The sequence below is a fragment of the Leguminivora glycinivorella genome, chromosome 10, assembly GCF_023078275.1.
Source record: "Leguminivora glycinivorella isolate SPB_JAAS2020 chromosome 10, LegGlyc_1.1, whole genome shotgun sequence".
Taxonomy (NCBI): Eukaryota; Metazoa; Arthropoda; class Insecta; order Lepidoptera; family Tortricidae; genus Leguminivora; species Leguminivora glycinivorella.
In genome coordinates, this window is record NC_062980.1 from 8408747 (window position 1) to 8424354 (window position 15608).

General features: G+C 38.3%; 3 protein-coding genes across 3 annotated transcripts; 2 read left to right on the forward strand and 1 right to left on the reverse strand.

Moving 5' to 3' along the window:
* The first annotated feature begins 126 nt into the window (after positions 1 to 126).
* On the forward strand, positions 127 to 11489 carry LOC125230439 (notchless protein homolog 1). The gene is made up of 10 exons (XM_048135576.1): positions 127 to 336; positions 501 to 658; positions 971 to 1107; positions 1288 to 1462; positions 2123 to 2297; positions 2573 to 2717; positions 3716 to 3905; positions 10012 to 10175; positions 10738 to 10864; positions 11399 to 11489. The coding sequence occupies exons 1-10, from the start codon at positions 193 to 195 to the stop codon at positions 11409 to 11411; spliced, it is 1428 nt and encodes a 475-aa protein (XP_047991533.1). The 5' UTR covers positions 127 to 192; the 3' UTR covers positions 11412 to 11489.
* Positions 11427 to 13189, reverse strand: LOC125230441 (something about silencing protein 10). Its single transcript, XM_048135577.1, has 2 exons — positions 12945 to 13189; positions 11427 to 12864 (listed from the first exon to the last, which is right to left on the reverse strand). The coding sequence occupies exons 1-2, from the start codon at positions 12959 to 12961 to the stop codon at positions 11490 to 11492; spliced, it is 1392 nt and encodes a 463-aa protein (XP_047991534.1). The 5' UTR covers positions 12962 to 13189; the 3' UTR covers positions 11427 to 11489.
* A 167-nt stretch (positions 13190 to 13356) lies between these two features.
* LOC125230357 (cysteine-rich with EGF-like domain protein 2) lies at positions 13357 to 14724 on the forward strand. Its single transcript, XM_048135494.1, has one exon. It carries the CDS (start codon positions 13474 to 13476, stop codon positions 14590 to 14592), a length of 1119 nt encoding a protein of 372 aa, XP_047991451.1. The 5' UTR covers positions 13357 to 13473; the 3' UTR covers positions 14593 to 14724.
* Positions 14725 to 15608: the final 884 nt, after the last annotated feature.

The window sequence follows — 15608 nt, forward strand, 5'->3', positions numbered from 1 at the left end:
CAAAATCATAGACAAGTGATGCGTTCGAGGTGCCCGCTCATTTTACAAACTACTTTTATATAGCGTTTAATCGAGTGTCTAAGACAACCTAAGTGAGAACATGTGGATGTGACAGTTCGCTTTGACAAGATGAGGTTATGTTGTGAATGTGAACTTTAATTTTTAAGTGCAAAAAATAAATATACTATAAAAATGGATATAGACAGTGATTTACCAAGCACTGTCCAGGCTAAATTTAAATCTGATACAGGAGAGGAAACCGGAAGTCCTTTAGATTTGCCGTTAAACGTTACAAAGGACCAACTACAACTCATTTGCAATGCACTCTTACAAGAGGTAATCTTGATCTTCGTTAAGTTACGTTAAGTTAGCATAAATTGGACAAAATTATATATCACACACTCTCAGACTAAAGAGCATATTATACTTACTAGAATATTTCAACTAAAAATGAAACCTGGATATGAAAAAGAAAATAAATACTTATTATTCCTTTTCAGGAAGACAAACCATTCTTGTTCTTCGTCAAAGATGTTGAAATAACCTCGACACTGAAGGAGTCACTGGATTTAAAAAGTCTAAATTCAGAAGAAGTTGTGGAAATAATATACCAACAACAAGCAGTGTTTAGAGTCAGGCCTGTTACCAGGTGTACAAGGTAAGAACAAAAGTATGAAATAACTAGTCACTGTTCTTTGATATTTGATGATTTTTTGATAAATAAATAGTGCAAAACTACCCTACTATAGTCCAGTACTACAATGATTATCAAAGAATTCAACACATAATAATTATAATGTATCAATATTGTGTCTGATTTATAATCTGACATTTCAGTATCATTGATGTGTTTGAGTTAGTTTTGAAACATAATTAGGAGATTATGATCTATAGTTAGATAGTTAAACCGTACTAATAAAAATATCTTTTTTTAATAAAATTAAAATTAGTGATAACACATAAATTTTAGTTCCATTCCTGGACATGCTGAAGCTGTAATATCAACAAGCTTCAGCCCTTCAGGAAAGCAACTAGCGAGCGGATCTGGTGACACTACTGTACGCTTTTGGGACCTCAGTACACAGACACCATTACATGTTTGTAAAGGTAATGTAATTGATACAATTTCCCCTCGAATTGTACATTTATCAGAACTATAATGCGTTCCAAAAAAAATTCAAATGTGTTTGGTCATGTGAAAGGACAACCTAGATACTTGTTTCATATTAATTTATTGATTTTGTTGACCAAGTAAATCTTATTAAATGTTAAAAAACTTATGTTTAGGTCACGCAAACTGGGTGTTGTGTATTAGCTGGTCTCCAGATGGCTCAAAATTGGCATCAGCATGCAAACAAGGCAAACTAATCCTTTGGGATCCAGTGACTGGCAATCAGATTGGGAGAACCATGCAGGGACACAAACAGTGGATTACCGCACTGGCATGGGAGCCATACCATAAGTATGAAAAAGTATTGCATTAATTTTAAAGCTACAACTTTGAGTAAGTGTTTAGCAATGTGATGTTCTACCTTTTGTATGTTTCATATGAAGGCCCATCTTTCTTGAAGAGCTGAGAAAGTGATATTGGACTTGGTAATAAAATTGGACCAGTTACCAAATTGATAGCTGCAACAAAAGCAACAGAATTTCTTATTCTCACCCTTGCACTAAGTGGTTTACCATTACCATAATTATCTACATCTATAAAGTTAACACTTTCGCTACCAAGAACCCGACTGTCGGGCACACCGCTCGTAGAAGCGTAGCCGATTACATGGGTTTCCCCGTATGTAGCGAAAATGTCGTAGCGCCGCGTAGAGCCCGGTTTCGAAAGTGTTAAAGAGTAGAAAAGATATTCAAAAATATATTAAGGCTCTAAATATTATGGAAATACCCAAGGGATGGTAGCGACCACCGGCAGTGATGAGGTGAGCACTTTTAGTGTGAAATAATTTTAATATGTAGATAAAGATCTACATATTTAAAAAGACCAGTATCACTTGACTAACTCAAACAGGTTGCACGGCCGCGGCTGCCGGCCGCTGCCACCCACTGCTCGCCGCTGCCATTCCGGTCCGACGGGTGTGAGCCGGCCCTAAGTGATGTAATTACTTTCCAGAAACGCGGAATGCCGAAAATTAGCCTCATCCTCAAAAGATGGTGATGTCAGAATATGGGACACTGTCTCTGGTATCACAGTACTGACTCTCACGGGACACACAAAGGCAGTCACATGTGTGAAATGGGGTGGCACTGGTCTAATCTACACTTCTTCCCAGGACAGAACAATTAAGGTGAATATCTCATTTAAATAATAAGGCTATTTTTGCATATAACCCCAAAATTAACCTTGTATTTATTGTTGAGAAGTCAACCTATATTGTTGTATGTAAAAATGTGATTTCTACTAATAAGTTTAGTGTATCCATAAAATTTTAACATAACTAATGTATATTGCCATGGATATCTTAATAGCAGCATTTGTTTCTTAAAGTACATAAGTATGTTGGAATTACAGCTCATCATACTTTATAGTATGTGTGTATGTTGGACCATGTTAATGTTCCAGGTATGGAGAGCAGACGACGGCATTTTGTGCCGAACACTAGAAGGTCACGCACATTGGGTGAACACTCTAGCACTTAGCACGGACTATGTTCTTCGAACTGGGCCCTTCCACCCTGTTCTAGACCAGCAGGGATTTACCTCTGACAGTGAGTGTTGATTTTAATTTACTCCGAAGGAGTAGTATATTATGATGAAGTTTCATCAAGAGATTCCAGCATTAAAACCGAAATAAATTACACATATGAAAGAAAAAGTGACCAAGTCCTCTGGTGCCTGAGGCTGGAATCGAACCAGCGTACTTTCCAATCGCGGGAAATGCCTCTTTATCTGCTCGGCCACCCAGGTCACAGCTGTCGAGGTCGAAATTATCTCTCATATGAGTAATCTATACAAGGACTCGTAGCGCCCTCTGTCCATCCCTAGGGCAGAACGGTATGGTTCTTGCCCCCCGTGTGAACCAAACTCAGGTTGGTTTCGACACAGCTCGAGAGATGGCGCTGCTAAATCAATTCCATACCAACCATACCGTTCTGCGCGCCCTAGGGATGGACAGAGGGCGCTACGAGTCCTTGTATAGATTACTCATATGAGAGATAATTTCGACCTCGACAGCTGTGACCTGGGTGGCCGAGCGGATAAAGAGGCATTTCCCGCGATTGGAAAGTACGCTGGTTCGATTCCAGCCTCAGGCACCAGAGGACTTGGTCACTTTTTCTTTCATATGTGTAATTTATTTCGGTTTTAATTTATATACATAGTAGTGTGACTACTTTAAGACAGCACAAGTTGAAATATTTTCAATAGATTATAATTTAACTTGTGTTCATTAGAATAGATTCCAGCATGTAATCGTTTTAGGCCCCAATGAGCCACAAAATCAAAATGAAAGCATGAGCATTGTACAACTTCATAAACGGTCGGCAACTCGCATGTGACACCTTGCTGCAAGTTTTAGGGGAGTGGCGCGTATTATTAAAAAAGCTACAAGCAAAAATTGTTGACAATTCTGTACTTAGTTACGCGATCATCGCATTCTTACCCATTTTCCTTAGAACCACACAAATGAACACATTTATTACTAAGACACGAACCAGTGTAGTTAGTTCTACCTTACCTACTATTAATGAACTTTTTTGTATTACAGAACAAGTTCTACAACAAAGAGCCCTGGAAAGGTACCAAGCAGTATGCCCGAGCGGCCAGGAGCGCCTAGTGTCAGGCTCTGATGACTTCACGCTCTTCCTGTGGCTCCCGGAGAAGGAGAAACGCCCTCTAGCGCGCATGACGGGACACCAGCAGCTCATCAACGACGTCAAGTTCTCACCGGATTCAAGGTAATTATCTAGTACTATGACAAAGTATGATACCTAAGTGCCAAGTATGTCTGAACAATAAGGAGCACCTAGTATCGGCATCAGATGACTTCACGCGCCACCGACCGTGCCACCAACAGCTGACCAACAACCAACGGGGTAAGTAATAGAACGTATACAAACGTATGGTATATTCGGTAGAAGGTATAATTTCAATTTGTATAATTTTGTATGGTATAAAGTTCAATTAGTATAATTGCTGTTATATATAATTTTAGATAGCATAAATTCAAATTATATAATGTTTGTTACATATAATATTGTTTCCTATAAGTATAATGTGGTATAACGTTGAAGTAATAGAATATACAAAACGAATACCATACAGGTGATATAAGCGCCTGCTGTTTTCTCTCTCTCGCTCCTCGTTCTTTTGACAGGATTCGTTTCTGTGGGGTCACAATTCAAACCTAACCTAAACCTACTATTGTGACAGGATTAGTTTCTGTGGGGGTCACAGTTCAAACCTAACCTAAACCTACTTTTTTGACAGGATTCGTTTCTGTGGGGTCACAGTTCAAACCTAACCTAAACCTACTTTTTTGACAGGATTCGTTTCTGTGGGGGTCACAGTTCAAACCTAACCTAAACCTACTTTTTTGACAAGATTCGTTTCTGTGGGGTCACAGTTCAAACCATCGAGGACATATCCCAATAGAGTGGTAATATGGGGCTGTCCGTCTGCGCAACGGATATGTGATTTGTCACTTATAAATGTTAGCGCTCGCTCTCACTAAAACAGTACAAAACCAGTATTGAATCCGTGCGTACGTCTCTGCGAATTACGAAATAAATTATAGTTTGTTTTATTATTATTATAATGGCGTGCTGTTCTATTCAGTTTCGTAGAAAAAACAGCAAAACATCTGACTTTAAAACATAAGGAATAACTTTTCATCGGTAAGTTACGATTTAAAATTATAAACTACTTTATATTAAATTTTGTCCGGAGGTCAAGTTAAACTGGACACCAAAAGTGAAAGGTGATGACGCAGGCTAGACGTATGTCGTTATCTCTTGCTTCCACGTAACTAAATTCACATCACACCATCTCTTTCCAGTCTGCACCAGTGTTGTACATGCTTAATTTATAGCATCAAGTGGTGTATCGATATTTAAGTAATGAGTAAGGAATATTATTGTGTGTACCTGCTACATAATGATCACACTCTATTTAAATAAACAAACGAGAAAGTTATCTTGCACTAATGTTTGCATTAATGGTTTATGTCGAATATTTGTATATTATCGATTATGTTAAGCTAGATTGATTATATTCATGTATTAGGTACCTAATTCTTAGGTGTAATTAGATATGTTTTGGGTATATTTAGGTGACACGATTTCGTAAAATCTCTATCTGATATATGTATTAATTTAAATATTACGTCAAGTAATTTGTAAAATAATAAATTGCTATTTAAATCGAAATAAAAAACACAACTTGAGAAAGTCGAAGATACATAATTAGGGATTGGAAAATTTCATGATTTTTACTTAAAACAATTATAATCTGATTATTATACCATTTTTACTTCCAAGAAATAGTTTTCCCTTTTTGTATACCGTGTTTTATACTAATAATAATATATAATAGCATGTAACAGATTTTTGCTCCACCGTGTGTGCATGCGATGTTACGGACTTGGGGCTTGCACACACGGTGGTGCATAAAGCGCGTAAGGGGTTAAAATATCGTTATCGATAAACCTTACTTACGCACTACCTCATCCCTAGCACCTATTACTTGACCTTGTATCAGCCAATGGGAGCGCAGTGAGAGGGGATATGAGTAGCTGCGAGTTGGCGGAATCGTTCTCGAACAAATTAAATAACATTTCTGCTCTATTAGGGTATGTACTCGATGGTTCAAACCTAACCTAAACCTACTATTGTGACAGGATTCGTTTCTGTGGGGTCACAGTTCAAACCTAACCTAAACCTACTTTTATGACAGGATTCGTTTCTGTGGGGTCACAGTTCAAACCTAACCTATCCCTACTTTTTTGACATGATTCGTTTCTGTGGGGTCACAGTTCAAACCTAACCTAAACTTACTATTGTGACAGGATTAGTTTCTGTGGGGTCACAGTTCAAACCTAACCTAAACCTACTTTTTTGACAGCGTTCGTTTCTGTGGGGTTCCCAACCTAATTTTGTGATTTATATGACACTAGCTTTTACCCGCGGCTTCGCCCGCGTAATAAAAGTATTCATTAAGATTTTCATTTGGATCCTTAGGTTTCTCTGGTATATTTATCTGCGATTATTTCGATTACACATAATACTTTTGCTTGCAATGATTGTAGAAATATTACACATCGACCACAGCGTAGGTAATTCTATATACGCTGGGGAAACCTTTATAAACATCCCACATAGCCCGTATTTCGACACTATATGATTGGTGGGTAAAATTTAAAGTACTTTTTTCTATTATCCCTTACAATTTTTTACATTTTGCTTATACTTATCGCAAACGTAATCTTCAAGCAAGCAAACAACGATCGTCTTAGAGCACTTTGATTGTAAGATACCGCCGACCGATTATCCGTATCCCTCTAACGATACCCATATTATCCGTATCCGTTTCCGTATCCGTATCCCTATCTCTATCCCTATCGCTAACGCTATGGCTATCGCTATCCCTATCGCTATCCCTATCCCTTATCAAGATAAAGTCACAACGGGTCGAATGCGATTAATTAACATTATTTTTACCTTTTTTCCCAACGTTTCGGCCAGGTTGCACTGGCCGTGGTCGCGGAAGACTGACGTCCCAGCAAAATGTCACCGGAGATGTAAACAACACAAACTACACGATATTAATTTATATAAATGTTCGGGGTAGACAAATAAATATAATCTACCCGCATGTAATTATTTACGACATCACATTAGAAACCTCAAAAATAACAGTACTTCTCCACTATTTAATGGATGTTATTATACATATAAACCTTCCTCTTGAATCACTCTATCTATTAAAAAAAACCGCATCAAAATCCGTTGCGTAGTTTCAAAGATTTAAGCATACAAAGGGACATAGGGACAGAGAAAGCGACTTTGTTTTATACTAAGTAGTGATAGTGATAGTGATAATGATGTTGTTATATTTTTAATATTTATATATTATTAAAGATATAGTAAATGTGATTAGTTAATATGTATATTATAGTATACGGTAGTATGTATATTGTATGTTATATTATTTGTATCTTATATAAAAGTATACTTTTTGAGCGTTTGTAAATTGAGAATATGCCAAAAGTTTGTATTCATTATGTTACGCACCCCAACCAACGACATCAACGGTGACTAGATGAGGTGGATAGGTTCTTAATATTTATACGTACTAATTCAATTTAAGCATTCGAAAGAACTCCACAGAGAAATAACCTAACCACAATTAAAATTTTGAAAAAAAAAACCCCCCGACATAGTGGATCGATTTTCATGAAACATGGCTAAGAACACTCCCGACTAATTCAGCTTTCAAATAATCAAAATCGGTTCATCGGTTCGGGAGACAGACAGACACGTCAAACTTATAACATGACGGGGGTCGTTGTTGCGTCGGGGGTTAAAAATACTATCATGCAATAGTGAAATGAAATCAAGTTCACGAATATGGCGCGCATCTCAGCCATCGCCTCCCTCAACCTTCATTCGGGAAGGTGGCGACCCGATCAACGACGTCACCGTAAGCAAAGACTTTTTAGCGAGCATGACATGTTCAAGCTGTCCGGGCTGTATTAAATATTCCAATAATAAGTGAATACGGTATACCTAGATGTAAGACACAACATTCCGTGCTTGTATGTTACATAGTTTAAATTGACTTAATTGAAAACAAGATCTTGGGAGATGTAAAAGGTCCCCACAGTCAATTATAATTAATGGGATATAATAAAAATAAAAATTTGGAGGTGTAAAGGTTCTCCAAGTGTCAAAAGAACTAGAAATAGAAAAAAATGCGTATGAAATACAAATTTCACGTCAAGAGACTGTTAAGCTAGCAATCTCCAACTAATTCTACAGAATACATAACTAGTATGTACTCAACAAGTCAATATATATATATACCAAATTATAATTATACAATAATAAGGATCAATAATTTAAACAGCCAGTAGCAACAGCGCCTTAAGCATGACACAATGTCTCCCCGGGACACTGCTAGCAAAACTATGACAGATTTTGAGCCTGGATAGTCGGCCATGGTGTAGTATCTCCCAGGTAATCATCAATTTTGTAGTACCCCTTTTTGAGAAGTGCACTTTTTATGTACTTCTTGAATGAAGTAAAGGGCAGATCCCATGCCTCTAAGGGTACCTTATTATAAAATGTTACACAGTTTCCCAGGAACGATTTCTTCACTTTCTGTAGACGAAACTTGGAAACCGCTAGCTTATGTTTGTTCCGTGTATTATAACTATGAATATCTGACAGTTTCTTAAAGGACTCTATATTCTTATGAGTATACATTATCACATCTAGTATGTATTGTGAAGCTACTGTAAGGATGTCTATCTCCTTAAAGCGTTCCTTCAGTGAGTCACGTGACGCCATGTTGTAGATAGATCGTATTGCCCGTTTCTGGAGAACGAAGATGGTTTAGTGATCAATGTTTATTTATTTAACGAAACAAAATGAAATATAAAAACAAAAAACAAATTGAAATATATACACTAAAGAAAATACATTAACTAAACTAAACTATGTACAAACTTAAAATTAACTTATAAATAAATGCTCCCCAAGTCGTCACTATATGTTGTGGTGCCCAGAAGGCTGGCAGCGTTACCTCTTTGGATGGCCAGACTTAATCTCTGGCCGAAGTAGCTGCCAGCTCTCTGGTCACCTGAGGCATCCACGAGGCGCTGGGATATCTCTTTAAAAAGAGATTTCGCGCTGGGCCCCCACGGTCCTAGAGTTTCGACGCCGAACGGCGCAAATATATAGCCCTCGCCGAGGACAGCATATTTGCGCCGCTTATTTTGTTCTGCCGTTGTGGCCGCAGCTCCCGCCTTGACGGAGGTCGCCTGTAGGTGGGACGGCGCGAGCGTGTCAACACAGGTGGCGTCCCACACAAGCGTCCTCCCTTGCATCCACGGAATGAGTGTCATCCCATCGGGGCGCTTGCCATCGTCGCGTGCGATACCGTTCGGCTCAAGGATAGCCGGCACGCTAACGGAGGCGAGCGCCCTCTTGATGACATCATTCAAGGACGCATGGCGGGAGATGCGACCTGCGCTTCTTGGACAGGATAAACCGTGGTGGCCCAGTTCGGTCACCATAGCACCGCAGCGGCATCGATGGGGCTCATTTGTTTTGGTGCCCAGACGCAAAGAGGTAGCCAGGGTTAGGGTGGTTTTGTCCAGCAGGGTTCCGATTTTGGCTGATGGTAATGCGCGGAGCCAATAACCGCTTCCGGTTCTGCGACGGCCAACAAACGAGCGCGCTCTGCTGAACTCTGGGCAGATTCAATAAGTTGAGTTATCGTTGCCTTGCAGAGCGGCTCGTCCCATTGCCTTTGCGACTTAAGGGAAATCGGAAGCGGGCTACCCGGGCAAGACTGCAACCATGTGTCTTTGGCCTCGTTCAGTGTGGTAATACGCTCGCTGGCAGAGGATGAGCAAAAAATCTTGTCAGCGAGATCTTGTGTGCTGTGAAACGAGGCCAAAAACGCAGGGAGGGCGACACTGACAACTTGGCGTATACCCAGACCGCCGTGGCGTATTGGCAGAGAGGCCTGGGTCCAGGCGCGGTTGTCTAGGTGAATGTTTAATATGGATGAAAGGGTGGTTTTCAAAATGGAGTCCAGTGGTTCGATGAGGTGAGGATGTTTCCAAACAGGACTACACCTGAGTATGTAAGTGAACTTCGAAACAAAGAGGCAAAACTTAATGATGGTTAATGCCATGTGTGCACTGATTTTTAGAAGGCGGTCCGAATAAGCTTTATGAATGTTGAGATGTTCATCAATGAGTTGTGGAATTGATTCAAGGAAGATGGGAGCACCTAGGAGTCTCATGCAATTAATTTTGAATCTACATTTGTGCAGATTGATAGCGTCAGCATCGTTCGACAAGTCAGTGAAGCTGTGGGAAGCGGCTTCCGGGAAGTTCATAGCGACGCTCCGCGGACACGTGCAGGCCGTGTACTGCCTCGCCTGGGCCGCAGACTCAAGGCTACTGCTCAGTTCCAGCGCGGATTCTACGCTCAAAGGTAATATTGTTCGCCATAATCCATAATGTCCATTATGGGAAATTCATAGAAAGCCCGTTTATAAGTTCAAGATCTAATATAAATTTATTGTAGTTTTGAAATTCCATTTTTCGGATATAGTTGAAAATTCGATTTGCTTTTTTTTTAAAGTAAATAATAGTAATAGCTACTCCTACTGCAAACACTACAGGATATTATGTAATTTCCAAGCAAAAGTTAACCTATTACTTAGGACTGATTTAGACGGCGTGCGAACTCACATGCGATTTTAGCTACATTGCAGGCTGCCAAGGGTACATACAATTTTGCACAACCATCAAATACAGCAATGTAATAAAACTCGTATGCGAGTTCTCGTACCATCTAAATGGGGCCTTAAGGACGATATTATTACGAGGAGGAAATTCCATCCATTGTGGTTAGCGATAACCTTTTTTTTGAGAATGTCATATTTATCTGATTGCACGAGCTGCGTTCTCGATCGCAAGTTCAAGTATGAACTAAGGTGTCTGACCTAAATGAAAATAATTATCGAATGTAGCATATTATACATTTTATTTAGTATGGAACATGAAGACAAAGAAGCTTGAGTTGGAGTTGCCGGGTCACGCGGACGAGGTATACGCGGCCGACTGGGCGCCCGACGGCGGCTACGTAGCCTCCGGGGGCAAGGACAAGGTCTTGAAACTGTAAGTTCAAGCTATAGACGTAGGCACCGGTTCCAACGCGAGCAGTGAACTATCAATATCGCCGTGTCTCTTTTATTTGCACGGGAGTGCTTATCTTTTGTACTTTTTATAGCTGATAGCTCATAGCTTGCTAGCTCGCGGTGGGACCAGTGCTTTATTCCAAATATGAATGAAACCAAGAACAATATAGTAAAGAAACTACAAAACATGACTTTACTGGCAGATTTCAGAAGTAAAGCTGAGTTTAGACCTGCAAGTTATTGCTGCAAGTTTTGAGACGCAACTATAGGTAAGAGTGAGTAGCAAATATCTGCATCTATTTCTTGCACGTACTTCTGTTTCAAAACTTGCAGCAATAACTGACACGTCTAAACTCGGCTTAAGGGTTGATACCAAGGAATAAAAAGAGCAACTCCACTGAGACTCTGCAATGTTGGCAAGCAGTTCCGATTCCGATACAATACAAGTTGTGGTTTGTCTGCATCAGCCCTAGTTAACAAGTATAAATTATAACAGTGTTTTTTTTTGTTTCAGATGGCAACATTAAAAAACAAATGCAGAATAATGCAGTACAGAACTTTATTGTACAAAATATAATGATAAAATACATAAGCTTGTATTAATATTACTTAATTTTAATGCTCTTTTTCACATTAGCCTTAATACCTGAGGCTTCACCAGCATACCTAGCCACCTCAGTACGAGGAGTACGGACCGCTCCCTTCCTCCTAATCTTAGCCTTCCTGTACTTGAGTTTATGTTTAACTCTAGGGTTTCTCTGCTCTCTCTTTCTATGTGGTGTTAGACCCTTGTTCTTGGCTATTTGATATGTGATTTCTCGCTTATCCCCGTCTACAGGTACAATTTCTTGTGATGTGGAAGGCTTACTGTCATCCTTCTCTTGAGGCAGGGCATCATTATCAGAGAAACCACTTTCTTCAGATTCATCATTATTCTTAGCAACATTATCAACTTCAGATTGATTGTCTTCATATTCATCTTCATTATCTGATACTCCAGTATCTTCACCTTCATCTTTTTCCAGTGCAGAAATAAGTTTAAGTTTCTTTGACGTTGGCTCTGCAGGTACATTCTCAGATTTGCGTTTCTTGTTTGCCTCCTTTTGCTCTGTTATCTGTAATTCTAAGTTGTTGCTTACAGCCTGTAGTATGCTGTCTATTTGGGGCTTCACCACTTCAAGGTAAATGGGCTCCATCTTATTTAACATCTGTCTGTACTGGTACAACCTTTTGATAACTGGATGATTCTGTATATTGATTCTCTGACTTTTAAGTAATAAATAGAAACTAATATTTGTGCAGTAATTTAGGATAAGATCAAAATTAGTCTTTACAAATTTTGATGCTGGACATTTTGGTAGCTTTCCATCATTTACAAGCCTTAAAACTGGATGTAAATCATCTTTAGCGACTGTCAGTTTGGTTTTAAAATCATCAATCAGACCGGCAAACTCTGGACTCTCCTTTTCTAGCAATTGTAGTTTTTGTCTCTTGGACATCTGACTTAAATCACTTTTCACAATTGATTCAGCATCTTTAGCTTTGGCAGCAAGTTTATTGATATAGTCCTCTGTAAAATCTTCTTCACCAAGTTGTTCTAAGAGCCTTTTTTGAATGTTTCTTGCCTCTTCTTCTTCGTCAAGTGCTGCTCTTTCATCATTTCCGAAGCCACCATAATCCTCATCAACATAATCAGTAGCATAGTAAGACCTTTTGTTTTTGCCCCAAGCTTTTGAATCGGGCAAGTCATCATCCGACTTTTCCTGCCCTTCTACATCACTGTCTGCAATGCCCAGATCATCTTTTTTACCATCAGAGTCCTCATCAGACTCTGAGAATGCATACATCTCTTCCTCACTGTCAGGGTTTTCATGTCTCCTTTTACGCACCTTTTCCAGAAGTTCTTTTTCTTCTTCTGAGTACTCATCTTCCGAATCAGAGGGCTCATAGTTGCCCTTCATATCGAATTTTGAGTTAACTCTAAAACAAAAAAAAAAAACAATATAACAAACTGCATTACGAATGCTAAATAATAGCCAGGTATATGAACAAAGAATTACCTTATTTTATCAGCCATCGTGACTGGTAGCTGGAATATTAAACTTCAAATTGCATGTGGAACCTAGGTTAGGTTTTCAAACCTGTCTTAACAAACAACCATAACCTTTTATCTTATTTGCAGTTATGTACAGTGATTACTAGTTTTACTGAAAACCACTGTTGCTTGTAATTATTGACTTCGAACGGAGATTTAATAACTTAGCTATTATTTTTGTGTTTCATGCTCTTCGACAAAAAATACTCGATGGAATAGATGATTTTTTTTTACTCAGTTTCATAGACAAGAACATAACGCTGTTCCAGTTACTCTAAAAACAGTTAGATATGGTAAGCATGTGCATTTGTAACTGACAGTCGATAATGATTATCTATGTCTTGACCAAACCTAATCGAATCCTAAAATTACACGTCAGTGTCAAGTGAAATAAACCGGGAAGGAAATCCAAGAGATACGACTGAGTTTCAGACATTAAAATTTATAATCAATTACGGAAAAGGTCTCTAGTTGTCCTGTTAAAAGCGAGAAATATGAAGGTATTTGATGTAAACATTTTATCACTAGTGCTGCAGTTGCTTTTCATTCATAAAACTATTTGTAAAAAAATATCTTTGCCTGATATTGATTTACATTCTGCTGGAAAAGTCGATGATTGCCAAAAATGTAGAATATTAACAGACTCATTTAGCCATTGGCTTACAAAAACAAAACGGGGTAAATACGAAGGAGGAGACGCTGCCTGGGAAGAAGCCAAATTAAAGTCATACGGGCGGAGTGAGATGAGGCTTGTGGAAATACAGGAAGGTCTTTGCTCGGAAGTAAAAAAACATCAAGATCAGTGCTACTCTCTGGCAGAGGAAGCAGAACAACCTTTAGAAAAGTGGTGGTTCCATGAGGACCCAGATTCTGTTGATCTGTACACATGGTTGTGCATTGAAACTCTTCAGCACTGCTGTCCCGAAAATCATTTCGGCGAATCATGTTCCCCATGTCCATTACACAAAAATAAAATATGTGGCGGCAGAGGAAAATGTGCTGGAGAAGGCACAAGAAAAGGCAATGGCACATGTATCTGTGACAAACAATTTGCAGGTGTTTTTTGTGATGATTGTGCTAAAAACTACTACAAAGCAAGTGAAGACTCTTGTGAACAGTGTCATAAGGCTTGTGCAGGTTGCTCAGGGGATGGACCAGCAGCTTGCACGGCATGTAAGAAAGGCTGGGAGTTACAATCGGGAACATGTGTAGACATTAATGAGTGCTTAACCTCAAGCTCATGTAAAGCTAACCAATACTGTGTGAACCACAAAGGATCCTACAGTTGCAAGAAGTGCCATGACTCATGCAAGACATGCACGGATGCTGGAGCCTCTCAATGCACTTCCTGTGAATCTAATAGTGTGTTATGGGATGGCATGTGTGTTGATGATCAACAAAGAAGTGACCTTTTACAAAATGCTCTTAAAAGATTAGCGCTGTACTGTGGGCTTCTTATTATAACATATTTTACCTATAGAAAATCAAGGATGCTTGCCTCTCTGGTTATGATTGTAATTGCAATTTACATTTATTATTCTGAAGGCATTTCAAGAATAACTTTAATAGACTTATTTTTTAAATTATATTTAACCAATTCACAAAGTGTATAGTGTAAATGTGGCTGTGTTTATTTTTAAGTAGAACCAAACTATAATAATTTCATATTTTAAATAAATCAATTGATGTACAGATTTTGTATTTTTCTCATGCATTATTTAACCCAATATAAATATGGAAAAATATAGTTTTATTCTGTTTAATCCTGCCTTTTCAATGCTGATAACAAACAATTGTATGTATAGATTTCAACCATTAAATCTACACTGATTTTTATTTGAAAATTAAAGGTACATTTTAAATATTAAGTAAGGGCTATTTTTAGATTTATTTTAGTTTAATTTTTGATTTTTAACCTTTTCATCATTTTAATAATATTAAAAACAAGCAACTCTAACTAACAAAGCATCCTAATTTGAAAGTATTAAAATAATACAGTATTTGAGAGTAAATGGTTGTCCTAGGTGCTGTGAGATACATTAGTACAAGTACAGATTGAATGCTACTTGTATGAGAACTGTAACATCAGCATGCTGTGCTAGTCCATCTGTTTGGGCTCTACATTCTCTACAATACCATTCTTAGTTTCTTTCTTTTTTCAAAAATCTGAACATGTTAAGAGATGAAATGAAACAAAAGTTTAAAGGTGGTAATAAAAATACATTTTATTGCAAATGTTACATTACTACATTTCAGTGTCGTATATACAAAAATTCAATACAGTGTGGGAATAAACCTGGTTGTGTAAATACCTATAATACAGCAGGATTATTACTAGCACAACTTATTAAGAATCTTATATTGAAATAATAGCAGACTATAAGGTAACATTCATAATACAGACTGGTTAATAAAATTCATTTGGCAGCAGTAAGCTTGTGAACTCACTGCCATCAGTCTGACAAAGATTACCTTCTAAATGCTTGTGTGTGTGTGGATTGAGTGAGCACCTTCCGAAAATAAAAAAAAATATGCTGATCATTTAGTAAAAGTTCTAAAACAATTGTAAAACGAATCTCTGAATTTGTAAAAAGATAAATCAAAAGATACAGCCATTAACATGTGCTCA

Excerpts from the sequence above, each read along its gene's own strand:
- LOC125230439 (XM_048135576.1), top strand. The coding sequence starts at position 193 with ATGGATATAGACAGTGATTTACCAAGCACTGTCCAGGCTAAATTTAAA. Across the intron at positions 1,108-1,287 it reads ACCATTACATGTTTGTAAAG|GTCACGCAAACTGGGTGTTG; the intron begins GTAATGTAATTG and ends ACTTATGTTTAG. Across the intron at positions 2,298-2,572 it reads CCCAGGACAGAACAATTAAG|GTATGGAGAGCAGACGACGG; the intron begins GTGAATATCTCA and ends TTAATGTTCCAG.
- LOC125230357 (XM_048135494.1), top strand. The coding sequence starts at position 13,474 with ATGAAGGTATTTGATGTAAACATTTTATCACTAGTGCTGCAGTTGCTT.